This window comes from Drosophila simulans, chromosome 3R (genome assembly GCF_016746395.2).
Source record: "Drosophila simulans strain w501 chromosome 3R, Prin_Dsim_3.1, whole genome shotgun sequence".
Lineage (NCBI taxonomy): Eukaryota > Metazoa > Arthropoda > Insecta > Diptera > Drosophilidae > Drosophila > Drosophila simulans.
Genome location: NC_052523.2, coordinates 20188455 through 20205749, shown reverse-complemented (window position 1 = coordinate 20205749; position 17295 = coordinate 20188455). Strand labels below are relative to the sequence as shown.

General features: G+C 46.2%; 1 protein-coding gene across 1 annotated transcript; it reads right to left on the bottom strand.

The window, feature by feature from the left end:
• Positions 1-732: 732 nt before the first annotated feature.
• On the bottom strand, positions 733-15985 carry LOC6729319 (diacylglycerol kinase theta). Its single transcript, XM_044923391.1, is given in 17 exon segments — positions 733-2041; positions 2948-3055; positions 3128-3284; positions 3348-3633; positions 4481-4660; positions 4782-4938; positions 4941-5225; positions 5290-5611; positions 5675-6104; positions 6161-6442; positions 6935-8461; positions 9031-9231; positions 9293-9377; positions 9443-9549; positions 9865-9967; positions 10049-10128; positions 15851-15985. Coding segments are annotated over 17 exon segments (4716 nt in total). The 5' UTR covers positions 15963-15985; the 3' UTR covers positions 733-1747.
• Between the last annotated feature and the right edge of the window lie 1310 nt (positions 15986-17295).

Sequence of the window (17295 nt, the reverse complement as noted above, 5' to 3'; positions counted from 1 at the left end):
CATAGGAACAAAACGAGAAGGAACATAATTGAACTTGAATTTGATACAACTTGGCCAGACTATTGCTGAGTGCTTTTGAATTAAATCTCTTTTCTTTACTATAAATACCCTCTATTGTTTAACATTTGAGTTGGCTTAGTTTCATGTCTGCCCGCTGCGCATCTTGCTGCTTTCAACACTGTACGAAATGCAAATGGCGGGCGGACAGTGTTGGTTCGAGCTGTTTGAGTTTAACGTACTGATTTCAGACCGTGGAAAGGCGGCCGGGTTCGCTGAGCTGCTTAACTGATCATCTTCATCTAATCCGATCTAATACTGTGGACTGGACACTTTATACAAGTAATTTTGATTACAGCTTTTGATTTTCGAGTTGCCAGCTCTTTGGTTTCTGTGGTGTTTGGTGTTCAGTGTTGGGCTATGGACTGCTGAGATGGCTAGTGGCTTCTTCTTTAGCTTCTGCTCCTGCTCCTTTTGCTTCTTCTGCTGCTGCTTTTGCTATTGGGTGGGGGGATCGGGTGGGCTTTTCGCGGGTGGGTGGGTCTGTGTGGGGTGTGGGATGCAGTTTGGTTCTGCGCTGGAATTAGCACGTTAAATCAGACGCTCGCTGTACCATATTCAGAAATCCGTGTTGTTCGTACCGCCGTCGCCCTCGGCGCCCTCCCCAGCCACGCCCACTTCGCCAACGCTGGGCGGTAGGGCCAGGGACAGAGGGGGGGCGGCCGAGCCGGCCACCATCATGGTGGGTTCCGTGTTCCGGCGTTTCATTTTCAGCTTGTTCTTTTTCAACATGGTGGCCTGCGGTTAACGGTATTCATTTGACATTTCATTTTTAACGGTGGTATTTAGATAGAGATAGAGAAAATTCGAAATTTAAAGTTCAAAGCGTCCGGTGCATTAATTAGTTAAGAAATTCGATTTTTTATAGATTTAAGTTGTAGCATTTGTTTGGTATTCGTGTGAATTTGTGTATTTTCATTTCGGTTGGAGAGAAAAAGAGAGTAAGAAAATAGATCGTTAACGTAAAGGAAATAAATTTCGTTTGCCTTAGCTTAGATTCGTTATAAGTGCTTCAAAAGCTAGCTGAGAAATCAGGCAAAATGCAACGGAAGTCAATCAACAAAATGGTTTCGGTTATAGATATTTCGAATGCTGATATACTGAATGATGGATTACGAAAGCTTGCAGTTGAGAAACGGAACGGAAACGGAAATGGAACAAAATTCGATCAAGTTCCTCCAAGCGGGAAAATCAAAGAAAATTATCGCATATAAATTAATCAAAAATGTTGTAGACAACTTCTAGGCGCTGTGGCTTGCGGTGTGGTGTGTTCGTGTGGCTTGGTGTGGTGTGGTGTACTGAGGTGGATAGTGGTGGCTTCAGTTGGCTAAGTTCAAGTTCAACAGCGGTGGTCACAGTTTTCTTGTGCAGTGGGTGGTTCTTTGGTTGGTTGGTTGGTGGGTGGTGTGTGTTTCATCTTGGGTGGTGGTTCAAAGTATTTAGAGCTTGACAGCACCAACTTTTATTTACAGCTATTTGTTTTAAGTTTTTACTTTAAATTTTTACTTTTTGTTTGCTTGTTAATGCTATTTCTCGCCTTTGGAAGATAAAGTTTAATTTGCTTGCGCATTGGAGTTTTGCTCTTGTTTAAATATTCGATTTTCGGTTACAATTTGGCCACTTTCTCTGCTGATCTGTTATGGGTCACTTTTCTGATGGTTTGATTATAGAGTTATCTGACTATCTGGTTTTATGGGTTGAAACAGGAGAACCAATATCGCAGGCCGGTAGCCAAGCTCTAGGTGCTGCCAAAGCCGGCAGGTAGAGTCATCGAAGCCTCCTTCTCCCCATTCTCGGCCAGCTGCTGCTGCTGCTGTTGTTGCTGCTGCTGCAGTTGCTGCTGCGACTGGGACTGCGGGGATCCCGATACCGACACGGATCCCGATCCCGATCCCTGTTGAGCCACTGAAAGACTCAGAACCGCCGGCGAGATATGAGGCTCCGTGAGACGGCGCTTACTCTTCGTTTTCTTCAGCATGGTGGCCTAAATATATAGCGTAAAACACACACATGGTCAAATCCGACATACACACAGGCACACGCACATCAAACAGAGAAACATTTTAGAACGCTACATACAGTCCTTCTCTTGCCGATTTCATTAGTTTTTCAATTATTATTTTTCAATATATATATCTTTTTTTTTTTCTTTTGAGCTGTCATCAACAAATGAAAAATGCAGAAAAAAACGTGGCTATTTTACATGGTTAGAGGGGGTGGCTCGGGGTGTTTCAATTGGTGTGTGCTCTATTAATTAATTACGACACAAGGGACGGGATTTACCAAGGGACAAATTACAAAGTTAACATACAAAACACGCATATCCAACGCACACGCAGACAAAATGTTACATTGTTTCAAGTTCGATGACAATCGGATCCGTTTAAATTAGTAATATAAGATCGTTTTCAGCAGCAACTATAAATTTTACTAACTATTAAAGCTCTGAATCTTGGAGTAATTATTAGCACCGATTGCCATCATATTTTGGTTATTAACAATTACTTTTATTCTTCATTGCACTAATGGAAATAAAACAACAGGCAATCCTAGTATTATATCCCAATTTCGGTTCCTTTTGCCTATATGTATTACTTATAACTAAATTTCAACTGTCATGTATGCTCTGTGGTTTTTCACTAAGTTAGTTCTTGTTAAAGGGTGTAATAATTGAAATAAATCGAAACTTAAATGTGTTGCCCTCGAAATATTCAATAAATAGGTAAGAAAAGCTTTTATTTTAGACGTGAACGTAGATGTTTTGTCTGTGTGAACTTAAATATGAAATGAGGATATCTTTTAAGAAGCCAGCATGCCATAGAACAAAGAAACATCAGATACATGCAGGGAATCGGCTAAGTGAAGGCCAAATCCGAAGGAAGCCACTTACCTTGAGGGCCGACTTTAGGACGACCACATCGCCGGGACTCTGGATCCAGGGCTCACCGTCCACCTGGACGGGCATATCGGTGTTCAAATGTATCTTGATGTGACCACCCTGTAGTTAAGTAGTTAAAGTTCATAAATTAATGATATGGTATCTAATCGAATCAAAAGGTTTTGTGCTTACCTGAGCTATGCGCATGGCCGTACGAATTCCGGATTGGATTTGACCCAAGTGAACCACGCCCGTCACACCGACCACCTCCAACATTCCATCGTAATGGTTGGGCGTTGAGAACTGGTCGTCCTTGTCGGGACCCCAGGGATTGGCACCGCTGCCCCAGCTGAAAAATGGCATTAGGTTGCATTAAATGGAATGTTAAATTATAAAAAGACTTGACATATACCTTAAAATGTTCAAGATAATGATGCCATCGACGGGTGGCAGTTCGACAATCTTGCCATCGACCTCCAGGCGCAGTTCCTTTTGCAAATCCTTGACAGCCTTGCGACCCACGATCTTGCGCAGTCCCATCTTGACGTAGTAGCCCTTGTTGCGCAGACGCGAATTGAACTGATTGGGATTCTCTTCACGCGCATTGTGGAAGTCCAGGCAGAGGTCCGCATCTATTCCAATGCCAAAGTAGTTGTTCATCACGAAGATCTGAGAGTTATCCTCGTTTTGGGCACCACCTGAATGGAACGCCAACACCGTTTAGTCATCTCCAATTTGCATATTATTTGGATTAAACATCGACACAGGACACCAAATATTTAACTGACAACATCGAGGTGTATAATATCCATGGCTTAATTTACCTAATTAATGGTTGAACCTTGTAGTGTCTGAGCTGATTGGTGTTTAGCTTACCTTTCTGGAAGTTTGTGACATGCAAATCCCTACAAGGATATTTTACACATCGAAACTAAACAGCATTTCTCATCAGATACCAAACTAGGCTTGTGGTTTACATAAGGGAAGGTTTTTTTGGGTTATCTTAGGGAGAGACTTTATTTTAGTGCACTGTAAGGACGTACGACTTCTATATCTTGAGAGTTAACAAAAAATATTTGCTATTAAATTTCCATAGCGGATCTTTGTTCCTGTAACTAAAAAGTATTACCAGATAAAGTTTGGATACATCTATCAAAAACCAGTTAGTTAAAGATAGCCTTTAAAAATTTACATATGCTACATTTGTACAGCCTTGAACATGAGTATCTATATTTTGGATTTGCGTGTAATAGGCGAAATATTACAGCCGAATCCGGTATTTAGTCAAAGCACAGGTTTAATCACAACACAAAATATAAGGTTCGGGCGTGGTCAAGGACTGGGACAGGTACTGGAACGGATTCTTCAAGGGTTAGACACTAGACGGGTTTACGAGTATGTAACGTAGAGAAAGAACACACGAACGAAGTTTTGAAAACACCAAATGACCTGATATATCACTCGATGTCAGAGCCGGTAATTGATGATGCTGATTGGTTTGTTGCGATTGCGATAGGTGTGCTTGGTGTGCCTTCTTCTTCTTACCGGTTGTTTGCGAGGGCGCCTTCATGGCCGGCTCTTCGGGCTTGTCCTCCGGATGGAAGACAACCGTCCAGCGGTCCAGCCGTATCTCCTCCGCCTCGATGACGTCGCGCAGCAGATTCAGCGGATCCTCACCGCCGGTGTAGCCGGAGCCCCAGCACAAAACGCGAGCCAAGTCGTTGCCTTGAGAGGATTTTGATGGGAGAAGTTAAGGAATTTTAATATATAAGATATAATGCATAGGAATTTAAAAATTACACAATTACATCTGGTTTAAAAGGGGGATCATGTATCTGTCACTTACCTGTTCCCAGCGGAACAATGGCGCAAGGTGGGCTGGAGCACTCCGAGTCCTGGCCTACATTGTCCAGGCACTGCAGCACCCAACCAATGGTGCCATCTCCGCCGCAAACCAGAATCTTGTAGTTGGTTATTTGCCGGAATACATACAAGCTAAGATCATGATAGAATCAAAGATAAGTGGGTGAATCACAAACAGGTGCTTGAGTTAAACGTACCCAGGCAAAGGACCGCCATTATCCAGATCGAATACCTGGTAGGGATTCAGCAGTTTCCTGAAGCTGGAGATCAGCTCCAATCCCTGGCAGCCACCGGACTTAACATTGACAAAGACCAGCAGCGGTCTCACATCCGAGGGCACCATGCTGGGCTCGATGTTCGGCAGGAGCAGAACCAGCAGTTTCTTGTCCTCGATGATGGTCTCGCGAAGATTGTAGAAGGCGCGAACCTGCAAGGAATACATCCCATAAGTTAAGTTCCACTTAGGCATTGCTAAATTCTGAGATACCCACCGCCTTCATGGAGTCCTCAAAGGTGAGCACCACTGATCCATACTCGTAGTAGATGGGTCCGATGCTAATAAACTTGTTCTCGTCGGTTACGTACTTGTTGAGGATCTGCTCGTAGTTGCGCTGCGAGAGACCGGTGGGCAGATTGCCCACGAACAGCGCGATATTGGGACCATGCGGATCCTGCTTGTGCTGCATGTAGAACCGCATGAGCTCCATCTGTCGGATGGAGTCCTTGCCCAACTGCTTCATAATATCCCACGGCCTTTCGTTCCACGACAAAATGCGTTCGGTCACGCCCCGATCGAGCAACACTTCCGAGCACCTGACGAAGATTGGGGATATGGGTTATTGATGGTTTAAAATCAATTGCCAGTGTACAACTTACCTGTAGTCCTGTATCTGGTTATCCTGCAGCCCGAACTTGTCCAGGGCATCGCGTATCAAATCCTTAATAACTGTGCTATTATCTACAGGAACACTGACATAGGGATCCTCCAGCATCGAGCACTGCAGCTTGCCGGGGTAGACGCGCACGTGGCCACGGTCACGGTCATGGAACCGGAGGTATATGGCCGGTCGCTTGCCCTCCAGGTGCACCAGGTTGAGCACGGGCGTGGGATCGAGCATCGGAGTGTCCTCCATGCCGGCGGGTGCATACAGATCGGTCAGATAGAAGGCCTGCGGGTCGCGTGTAATGTGGAATGCCCGCAGCGCGGTGGTCAGCAGCTGCTCCAGCGTATAGGTGCGCTGCACGATGATCACGCGGTACTGCTGGCGTCGGAATGAGTTGTTGCCATCGAACACCTTGATCATCTCTGTGGGATAGAAGAGTTTAAGTTTGTAGTTCTCATTTTTCAGACTCCATTCGCACCTATATCCTTTTCCTCGCGCTCCTTCTCCTTCTTCTCGCGATCCTTCTCCGACTTATCCGACTTGTGGCCGGAACCGGAATCGGGTCTATAGTGCCCGGAGGAACCACCGGCAGCCGATGCCGGTGCACCAGCTGCTGATGAGCCTCCAGCACCGCCACTTCCGCCTCCTCCACCTGCACCACCGCTGCTAGGTCCATGTCCCGATTCGGCCTTGCTGGCCGATTCCTCGTCCTTGAAACGGGGTGTGTCGCCGCTGCTGAACTCCTCGGATATGCTGCGTGCTGGGGATCACAGAGATGGGGGTTAGTACCTGGTCAGATCCTCACTGGGACAGACATTGTTTAGTAGCAACAAAAGCGGCCTTGACCTGGTGTTAGATACTTATTTACATTCGGAAAAATGTGCATTAAACAAGATATTTTTTTTTAAAAAGATTTATTAATTTTAAATGCAATTTTCTGTCTTAAATATATATATTTAATACATATCCTTCCGAGGATTTATCATGCGGTTATGTCGGTGTTAATGATTAGTGGCATTGCAATGTGGGGCGGAATGGTGCGGATGATTAGTGGTTCGATGGTTAGCGATTAGTGGGTTATGGCCAAGTGGTTGAACAGAAAACGGGGACGGGTCAACCAAAACAAAAACCAAAACAGAGTGGTTAGCGCATACTGAGGTCCTTTATAAAACCCAGATCCTTTCGGTTAGCAGGGACTGAGACAAAGACAAAGAGAGAGAAAGAAGTGAAAGGAGTACGGTTGGCTAGTCACCTCTGCGCTTCTGGTAGCGCGGCTTGCGCCAGCCGACGGAGAGGCCCTGCCGCACCTGGCGGAGCAGCCGGCCCAGGACATGACCATCGCTGGCGTCACTGGCCCTCGATCGACTGCTGGCCCCGCCGTCGCTGATGTCGCCGGCAAAAGCCACATCATCACTGGCCCCGCTCGGCCGGTCGTCCAGGTAGAGATCATCGAAGCCAACATCGTCGTCCACATCGGTGGCGTCCAGTCGCCCGGCCAGCATGTGATAGTTGTCGTCGTACGGATGGAAGTTGCCATCCTCGTCCTGGATGGTGATCTCGATATTCTGCGACAGCCTGTCCAGGCTGTAGTTGCTTTTGCCGCCCACACCGACCGCATTCTTAGGCGATCTCTTCGAGCGGCGGCGCTGGAACAAACCGCGTCCGTACTTCTTATAGCGCGACACAGCCGTTATGGCCGCCGACTCCTGGAAGGACTTGCTCCTGCCCACCGGCGACAGCTGCAACAGCGTGGCCGGGGCAGAGGGCGATGCCGAGGAGCAGTCACTCGAATTGGAGTTGGACAGCGGAGAGCTGAGGGAGCCGCCCTTGCCCTGCGCCTTGTGCTTGGGCATGAGTATGGGTTTGGGCTTAGGTTTGATTTGGGCCAGAGCCCCAGTCTTGGGTTGCTGGCGTCCGCCCTGGACGCTCAAGGCGTGTCCGGACTTTCCCGGGGCAGTGGTGCTGGTGGTGGCGATGTTCCTGGCGGCGGGTGCAGTTGCTCCGCTAGGAACATTGGAGGCATTGCTATTATTACTACTATTATAGCTAAGGTTGCTGATCAGATTGAGGCTGCTGTCGAGGTCATCGGTATTGGTCAGCTCGCCGCCCGTGTCCGAGGTCTCGTAGCAGCTTTCCCGCGGCACAGTCTCGCCCTCCGCCTCCGCTTCGGCATCTCCGTGGTAATCCGTCTCGCTGACGTCCCGCGGCTGCCGGCTGCGCAGGGATCGCCGCCGCAGGGCGACGTCGCAGTGGTCGTAATCATCGCTCAGATCGCCACCGCTTATATCACAGACACCGCCGTCCACATCGTCTTCATCTTCGCTGGGCGAGAGGCCGCCGCTGCTGATGCCCCTTTTCCGCCTCCGCTTGCCCTGGCCAAGTTTCCGAAAGAGATTCGTGTAGAGCAGGTGCAGCGAAGAGTTGGCCGAGGGCGACTTCTGAAGATTACCAATCACATTCGACGTGGAGGTGGTCAGCTGCAGGGCGCTGTCCTGCTCCGTGTTCTCCTCCTCGGGCTCCTCCTCCGGCTGATCCTGGTCCCGCTCACGATCTTGCTCCGCCTCGTTGCTCGTCTCGCCGACTGTCAGCGAGGAGGGCGTCGGAGAGTGGCACAGTGAGATGGAGCCACAGGAGGTGGGCGTGGGCGGCGTGGAAAGGAGAAAATGTTGTTTCGATTGCTCAAGCCTTTGCCTGTGGAGCTCGAGCAGCTCCTTCAGGCCCAGGCTCGTCAGCGAACCCGATCCGGCGCCCGGAATCGGGCAGCTCAAATCCGGACTGGCTGCCGGTGGCGCCCACACACACACATAGATAGACACATCATCAATCAACGGAAAACGTATATAAAACGTATCCATAAAACCCAAAAGAGAAAAAGAAAAGAAAAGAAAAAACACAACGAAAACTAAATCAAAAATCAAAAAAGTATTGGGAGAATCGAGGAAAATCGTCGGTGGGATTGATTGGTGGAGTGATAGATAGATAGATAGATAGATAGAGTGATGGTCTGCCATGATCTGAATGAGCTGGAGCGATGTGGTATCTGATCTTTGGAGTTCTTGTACTTGTTTTAGGATTTGTTTTTTTTTTTTCAGTGATCGGAGTGTGCACACAACACAACATCGATAGCAACTTTTTGGGGGGAGTGGGTGAGTATTGCTACATCGCTATAGAGGGTGAGTGCACCAGCCTACACTGAGAAAAAAAGGCACCTTGATATGATATGATTAAGGATACGAGCATCATAACTATTCTCAGTGTAGGATCTGGCTGATTAGGATTTTGGTTTTGATAGGGCCAGACAAATCTGGAATGCCAGCATATCCTGCCGGATCAGGACTCTGTACTTACGACACGAGTAGTCGCGCACGAGCGAAGTCTTCGATTTGACCTGGACGCCGATGATGGCCTCGATGGGCACCTCGGTGCGCGGAATCGAGACTGAGTGCGGAGGTAAGTAGATAGGTTGTAGAATACCAAAATTACATTCGGTTGGCAGGTACATGCGACATCCGGCATGGGTCGTCATGCCACACCACTCGCAACGATAGCCTGTTAATAAAGTTTAAACATTAATAAGCATAGTAATGATTGTTTAATTAGAGTTATCTACCAGTGAGACATTCCGAGGACCAACAGGTTTTCTTGCAGTAAGCGCATTTGGACGTTGATGGAAGATTGCCCTCTCGCCAGTGATGCTGTAATTGGACAATATACTCGATTATCCATTGCTGATCCTCACCAGCGTGGCGATTGCACTCACCTGATGCTTCACATTAAGCAGCTCCTTGCCCGGCACATACGTGGCATTCTCGGTGCAATCGGGCACGGCAAAATCTTGGCACTCAATATGCGCGAAATATTCGCAGACTGCGGATAGATATGTATATTATTAGATATGTATATGTATATATTAGGTATCCTAATAACAAGCTGACTAAAGTGAACTGTTGCGATCCGATGTGACTTGGAACGTAGCATACTTTTATGGCAACACCATTTGAAAATTGGTATGCCATGGGGTTAAAGCATGTGTCCATATAGAACAGAATGCGCTTGATGGCTTGAACAATGGATCGCAGGTGAACAGAAGTGACTGACACGGAAAACGACTGCTGCGAAACCCATTATCAGGGCGGGAACAGAAGGAGGACAGTGGACTGATGTATATATTCTGTCACTTACCTAAACAATGCACCGCTGGCGTTTCATCCAATCGCTTACGGCAAACTGTGCAGAATTTTCTCTTGTGATGAGTTGGCTCGGACCAACAATGGGCAACGGGATTCTGTGCGGAATGGAATGACACATGACAGCTATATTCGTTCGTTCTGAATTGTGAATGCGAGCTCCACCGCCGGCTACGTACCTTTATAATACATGGAGCGATGCCGGAACAGGGCGTTACCACGCTGCTGACACATCGTTCGTGAATGATAAAGTTGCAAACTGAAAGTGGAGGAGAGATGTGGTTATGCAATGTGCTGGCAGAAGTTCAGAAGTTATTTCAATGAGATCACAATGTCGAGTGCTTATCGAAAGGGAACCGGCTGGTGTGACACTTCGTATACGTAATATCCTGCGATATTAGGAAAATATGCAAAAATTGCGTATACGTAATATCCCAAGACTTGGTTTTTAATCATTTAAATATTTCTAAAACTCGATTGCAAATAAACCATCCTTATATATAAGGTTGATATATTTCAGATAGATAGTTTTCAGACCTCCGAGAGAACTGTGTGCTAAATGGGCCCCTGGGACCCCGATTGTGCTCCACCCCTGCGTGCAACCGCAAAGTCACCGCGTCATTGGTAGCCTGCATGCCATTCATAGTTGCCGAGTTCACGGACGACGGCACATTCATTGAAGTTGCCCGCAGGGCGCCAGAGGGGGCGTGGCAGGGGCAACGCAAGTGGCAAGCTCTGAGCTAAGTGGCCAAGGTAATGCAACCAGCATGAGTAGACCGACGAGGAGGGAGCGGGGGGCACATTGCACAAAGCCCGACTGCTTATCTCCCTCTCTCACTCGTATCAGATAGCTAAGCCCGCTCTCTATCCGTCCCGTTTCTCCTATCACCTGGGCTAAATGTTAACCCTTATTGCACTGAAGGATATAAGATGTTTTTGGAACATATATGATAATTTTCTATAATGTTATATTATTAGAACCACTTTTGAGGAAGAGCAAAGCAGTGCAAATTTAAGTACTAATGTGCATTGATGAGTGAACAAGTTTGTGTTTCCTAAGAGAAAATACTTTTTTCTATGATAGTAGCCAAAAATGAAAACGCACTACTTTCTCCTCCTTCTACAACTGTACATATGCATTTATGCTCTCATTTTGTGTGCAGCAATCTTAACATAGATATCATAGTTCTATTTTTAGCCCGCCGTAAAAGTTGTATTTACACATAGACAAAAGTCGGGGCGGCGTACACAAACAAACACTTGCTGCGTTCGTGTGTATGTAAATGCATAATTATCTTTGTGTGTGCAGGGGGGAGTGGCAGGGGGCGGCGGGTAGTTTGCGTTTGGCGTTCGGCGGTTGGGAAAGAGAGAAAGCAGAAAACTAGGCCGCTGACCTGAGGCGCAGTGCTGACGTCATGAATGAACTCGTGAATGTGCTTTAGTTTTTGGCCCGTTTTATAAATAAAACAGCGGGCAGTCGTCAAGCAGTGCAAGCAGAGCGAAGAAGAGAGACGGAGAAGGACAAACGTGACGCTCGCTGCAGTTGCGAATGCAGAACATAACTGTAGTTCGCCCAGCCAGCTGTCTCGCTCTAGCCGAGGCTGTTCCTTGTGACTTTCTTTCAACTGTTGTTGTTTTGTTGCACGTGCGATGGGTGGCTGGGCGGTGGGATTGCAGAAGCAACAGCTGAGCGTGTATACGCCCTGTGGGTCAGCGCTTGAAATCGGTGTATTTTTCCCTTTTTCGGTACTTTCCACTTTGTTGCATGCCTGCATTATGTATACCAGCAAAATTTGTGTTCTTTCTCCCGCTCTCTCTTTCTCCTTCTACCGTTTTTTGTGTAGATAAGCATAAGCAGACAAACAGCGATGCCAACGCATGGGGAAATTTTCGAAATGCTTTTCATTCTGCCTTCCTTGTGTGTGGGGAAATTTTGGGTTGGAAACTCAACACACTTTTACTTTTGCTTCTCTTCGCATTTCCTTTTTCCCTTGGCCCAAAGCAACAAAACCAAGAATAACAAAGGAGAATGAAGAGGAAGCAGAGCAAAAGCAGCAGCACAAAGCCAAATTTAAAGCACACACCAATACACATGCATGCGTGGGAAAAGGACGAAGCAGGAGGACAAAACGGAGCAGAGGGAGTTGGAGGTTAGGGACAATTGAATACGCACAAGTTGACATGCGTAGTGCGTGAAGAGGAAGCACAATTAAAATTGATATTTGCCCAGAGGAGAGTTATACAATTCAATTGAGGTGTAGCCAAAATACACACACACATTTACATGCCGAAAACAGGAAGGGAGGCTAAAGAAGAAGAACTCCTTGAATTAAAAATAGCTGGACATGCTTAATAATAAATAGGCGCACACATAAACACATTCGCAAAGAGACAGTTGGATGACGCATATCAAACACGCATAAATCAAAATCCCCGAAATGTTTTTGCACAGCGAGAAAAGTGGGGCAAGCTTTAAAATTCGAAATTAAATAAATTAATGACTTCGAAATAAATCTCTTGTTTTCCACAATTAGAAGTGTCTTCCGCGAAAAGCATTTTAAATAGCAGAACGGAGCACCCTTAGTAATATTTATTTAATTTGTAGTAATCCTTTAGTGACTAAAATATTTGAAATGAAAGTTTTCCCATCCTCCAACATAATTCTAGGTATGTCCAGTTTTAAATGACTATTTTCTCAATTCTCACACTCCGTGTTATATCTGTATTTTGCCCTGGCTAACCGACATTTAATCGTTCTTGGCTTGATTTTATTAGCGTCGGAAGTGCTTGCCACTGGAGATTTTTTCCGGCTGGCCTGCAACGTCAGCATTGCCCTTCCTCTTTATCGCTCTTTCGCATTCTCCTACTCCCCCTCGTTCTGTGCGATGATCCAGCCAAGCTGACGACCCCGAAAGTCTGTTTATTATACTCTATCTGAGCAGGGGATATAGCAAAATCAGATGTGTTTGGCATCTACATAACATGTTGATAATGGCCATAAATAGATCACTTTCAGGGGATTTAATTGACGTGTTTAATTAGTAATAATATTTTCTATTTCATTTACAACATATACATTTTTCATTAACATTTGCTTTGTTAATTATGTATAGAAACCATGTTATAGCGTATTTTTTGATCGTCTCGAAGTGCTGCCCTTTGTGGCTGCTCCCGTTGTTCTCCATTCACTTTGGTTATGAATGAACAGCGTCGACAACGAGGCAATTAACAAGGCAAATCCCCCTTCCATTCATCACCCCCATACCAAAAAAAAAAAAAAAAAAAAACGCCAGCCCCTCACCCCATTTGGTTTTCGGTTCCGCTGGCATCGTCGTCATTTTCCATGGCGGCCATTGATGACGCACTTTTAGCCCTTCGCTGCTATCGGCAGGGGCACCTCACTCGGATTCAGATTCGGATCCGGATCGGTGGGAAAGGGGTTGCTTTGGTTTGAGTTTGGGGCTCCAGCTTGCATTGAGGTGGATGGTTCATGGCTACAAGCACAAGCTACAAGCTACCGGCTTGTAGATATCCCAAGCTAAGGCAACCAACCAACCAACCAACCAACCACCCACTACCCAAACTCACACCCCGCCCGCAGGTCATGCATCCAATTTGATTTGGGTGCGCACCTGCTGCTCTTGTTGCAGTCCGCTGCTCCGCTTCCCCTGAAAAACCAATTGAAAATTCGCCTGCGGCCTGCGCTGCAACTGTGTGTGTGCGTGCATCCGTGTGTATGTATATATGTGTGTGTTTTGCACAGTGTAGGAGAGTGCATTTCGCATTTGACCTACTTTCGAGATTCAGAGAGCCTGAGCTCTATTTCTGGTACTTGCTTTTCTGGCCAAGTGCGTGGGCAGCTGCAGTTCCAGCTCCATCTAGAGTCCAATTGGATATGCAACTCATTTATGACGGCAGTTCGAATCATCTGCCCACTTCAGAAACGACGCCTCTGCACTGTTTTCATTTGGCTGGCCAACGCGGCGTATGCTTGATGAGCGACCAAGTAGCGGCACGCCCGGGGGTATGCAACACCCACAGCACATATTTGCCACACTCCTCATGCGGTATATGGTATGGCTGCTCAATATAAATATCGGATGTTTTGACCGCCATTAAAACACTGCCAAAATGCACTGAAAATGTCATAGGCAAGTGCAAAGAAAACAATGCGAAATTTCGGCATTTTTGACTGCCAGACGGGCAATAAATTCGCCAGCTATATGTTGGCGGACTTAGCGACTGAGTGCAGTCATGGAATCTCGTTTTGTTCACTTAGAGATAGCTTTTATGATCCCTCGCACTGGCCATTAAAGTGCACAGAACAACAAGTCATGGTCCGCTTAAGAAGACCAAAAAGATGTAAACAGCTTGGGCTATAAATGGGCATTCAAAAATATGTAGCTTGTTTTCAAAAACAATTCAGGTATTTCAGAATATATGCTTGCAGTAATGGCAAGTGCTTCATGTGGAAATCACAAACCTTAAGAAGATCAATGAATTATTACAGAAATACTTTTTATGCACTAGAAGCAAAGTAATATGGTTTACATTTCGTTCGTTCCATTTTAATGCGAATGAGCACATTGCATCTAATTAGAGTGTTAATAGTGCTAATATTGACAATAAGAATGGTTTTGAAGAACAGACTGAAAATCTGCGAAGTGGAAAAACTATAAACACGGAGGCCGCATAAAATGGCAAGCGTTAATCGCGATAATTATAATAATAGCAACAACCAGAGCCACAAATCCCGAGAACAAAATTACACAAATAAACACAGAGGAAAAGCGAAGAATATTCATCATGATGCCAGGCGCCTAACACACTTCCCATTGGGAGAGTCGGTTGCCTCAGTTCGGTGGATTCCGCATCCGATTTGGTGCTCCTGCCGCGTTTCATTTCGATTCGAATCGTCCCGATTTGGCGAGTGATGTGCTCTGTTTCATAGATTTCCATGGCAATGGCACATAGTACATACATATAGACGAGCCCATATACACACGTACATATCTACACAGCGAATCGGAGCCGTCTATGACGTCGTTGGCGCTCCGCTCACGTCACGACGGACACGGCCAACAGCCGCACAATTTGGAAAAGTTCAAACGCGCACACTTATCGGCCGCAAATAGCCCGATGATGCCGCCCCTAGATCTAGATGCTGCCACTGTCGGAGCACATATACAATACAATCTATACAATCTATACGATCTACACGATCCGTACAATCTACACAAACCGTAGATGACCCATTGGTCATGTGGCGATGACGTCGGGTCTGCCGATCACTCTGCACGAGGAGAACTTGTTTAGTTTCACAGGGAAAACGCAATTGTCGGGCGAGGCACAAACCAATTGCTTTATTTTCGGTTTGGATAATCTACTTTACTCTAGTATTTTATCAATAGCAAACCTTTATTTCTAAATGTCAAGATATACAACCTATTAAGTTATTAAATCTTTTTACTGTTGCTTTGAACACTTCACTTATACTATCCAACATAATAATAATCATTTCATGATAAGATTCCTATATTTCGCCATTCTGTGCATGTTTGTGTACCCACTACTGCCTCATCCGCATCGACATCAGCGGCCGCATTTCCATTCCAAGTTTATGGCAATTTAAAAAGTATTTTCAAAACTAGACGAAATGTATTTTTACATCTGCCGCTGGCGTTGAAGATGTTCGATGATTTGCGCGCTGCGTTTTCTCGGTTCTGTTTAGTGCTCATTAATTACAACTTATTTCTATTGCGGCCATTGAGACTGAATTGAGAACTGATGGACGAACTCAAATTCGGTGGAATCGAGGAATACTATTGCTAGTTTTTCAAGAAAGATGTTGTTTAAGATTCAAGGGAAAGTTTCGACGAAGATATGCCATTCAGATCAAATTGCATACGCAATAAATATGAATAATGATAAGTGGGATATCCTGTGATTTCATTGATGTAAAGTACTATTACGATGCTTACCTTCGCAGATATATCCCTGCTGGATGAGGCCCCAGAGCAGATCCGAGCAGTGGTGACAGTATGTTGGCTTATGAAATGTCTTCTTCACGAATGAATGCCCACCATCCGCCATTTTGTTTGCCTGTGTCCGCAGCCCGCCCCACTTCCTGTCCTTCTGCTTCCGGTCTATCCTGCGCCTCCTTGTGCCTCCTTATGCACCGTTGCCTTATGCGTAGAGTGGGTTCCTTGTGCGTTGTCCTGCTGGAGGATGCTGTTGCAGCTGCAAGGTCTCTCGATGTTGCAGTTATATGAGCAGTATTCGCGGCTGCTGCGAGTGCACTATGTGTTGCAGTTGCAATATCGCCTGCTGCTGCTGTGTAGATGGGCTATTTCGAAGTGGGATTCTTGCGGTTGGGCAACTTAGGCCGCTGCTGCCGGTGCGGGCGTCGACGCCAGCTGAGGCAGCGCTGCCGTACCGACCGAGGGCGTTCGATTGGCGTGGGCGTGGCAGGACTGCTCCTTCTGATCCTGCTGCTCCTTCTGCTGCTGTTGCTGCTCCTGGTGCTGCTGGTGCTTTTCCGACTTTTCCTGTTGCTGCTGACAAAAGCGATGCGATAGTGACGACGGCGAAAGTGACGGCGACGACGGCTGCATTTTCATCCATTGGTCAGGTAGCGGCTCCCTTATCCGGACATTTGCTTGCCGGGATCGGTGTTATTCCTCGCTTTGAACTTTAATTATCCTTACTAGTTTCTATATACATATTGGCTATGTATCATATTTGCTTGGATTCATATTCATGCATCTTTGGTTTGGTTAAGCGTTTTCGTTTAAAACTTTCTTTTGGTGGTAAGTTTTTAACTGTTAATTATTTACAATTTCTGGCGCTGCACTGAACAAAATAAAATTGATAATTGCTCGTTAGAATTTTTGTGTGCCATTTGGAATATATAGATTCCAGTTGAATTTTGTATATAGCACTGCACACACAGTCGCGGACACACACGTAGGCACACTTTACTCGGCGGGCGGTCTTCACTTTACTACTACCGAAAACGAACAGTCGCAGCAGCAGCAGCAGCTCGGAAAATGTTTTTCTTCGACTTCGCTCGTTCCTTTGCTTTTCCACTTTCCGCTTTCCTGCGCTGATACGTGGGCGCCGCACACCCCAAAAGAAAAAACACCAGAGCCAAAAAATGAAAGGAAAACGTTTCCCGATAATAAAATCCACAAGAGCGGGAGTTTCCACAGGGAAATGCGAGAGAAAGAGAAAGCTAGAAAGAGAGAGAGATGGGGCTGCGCGAGAGAGAAGGCACGCGTCATGCGTGGTGAGTTGGGTAAAAAAAGTTCCCAGTATTCTTGGAGCATCATAAAAAAGTAGTAGACATCAATATAATAATAGAAGTGGCAAAAATATGATATCAACAGCGTGTACCGCTGGGAAAAGGAGAAAGGGAGCCACAGGG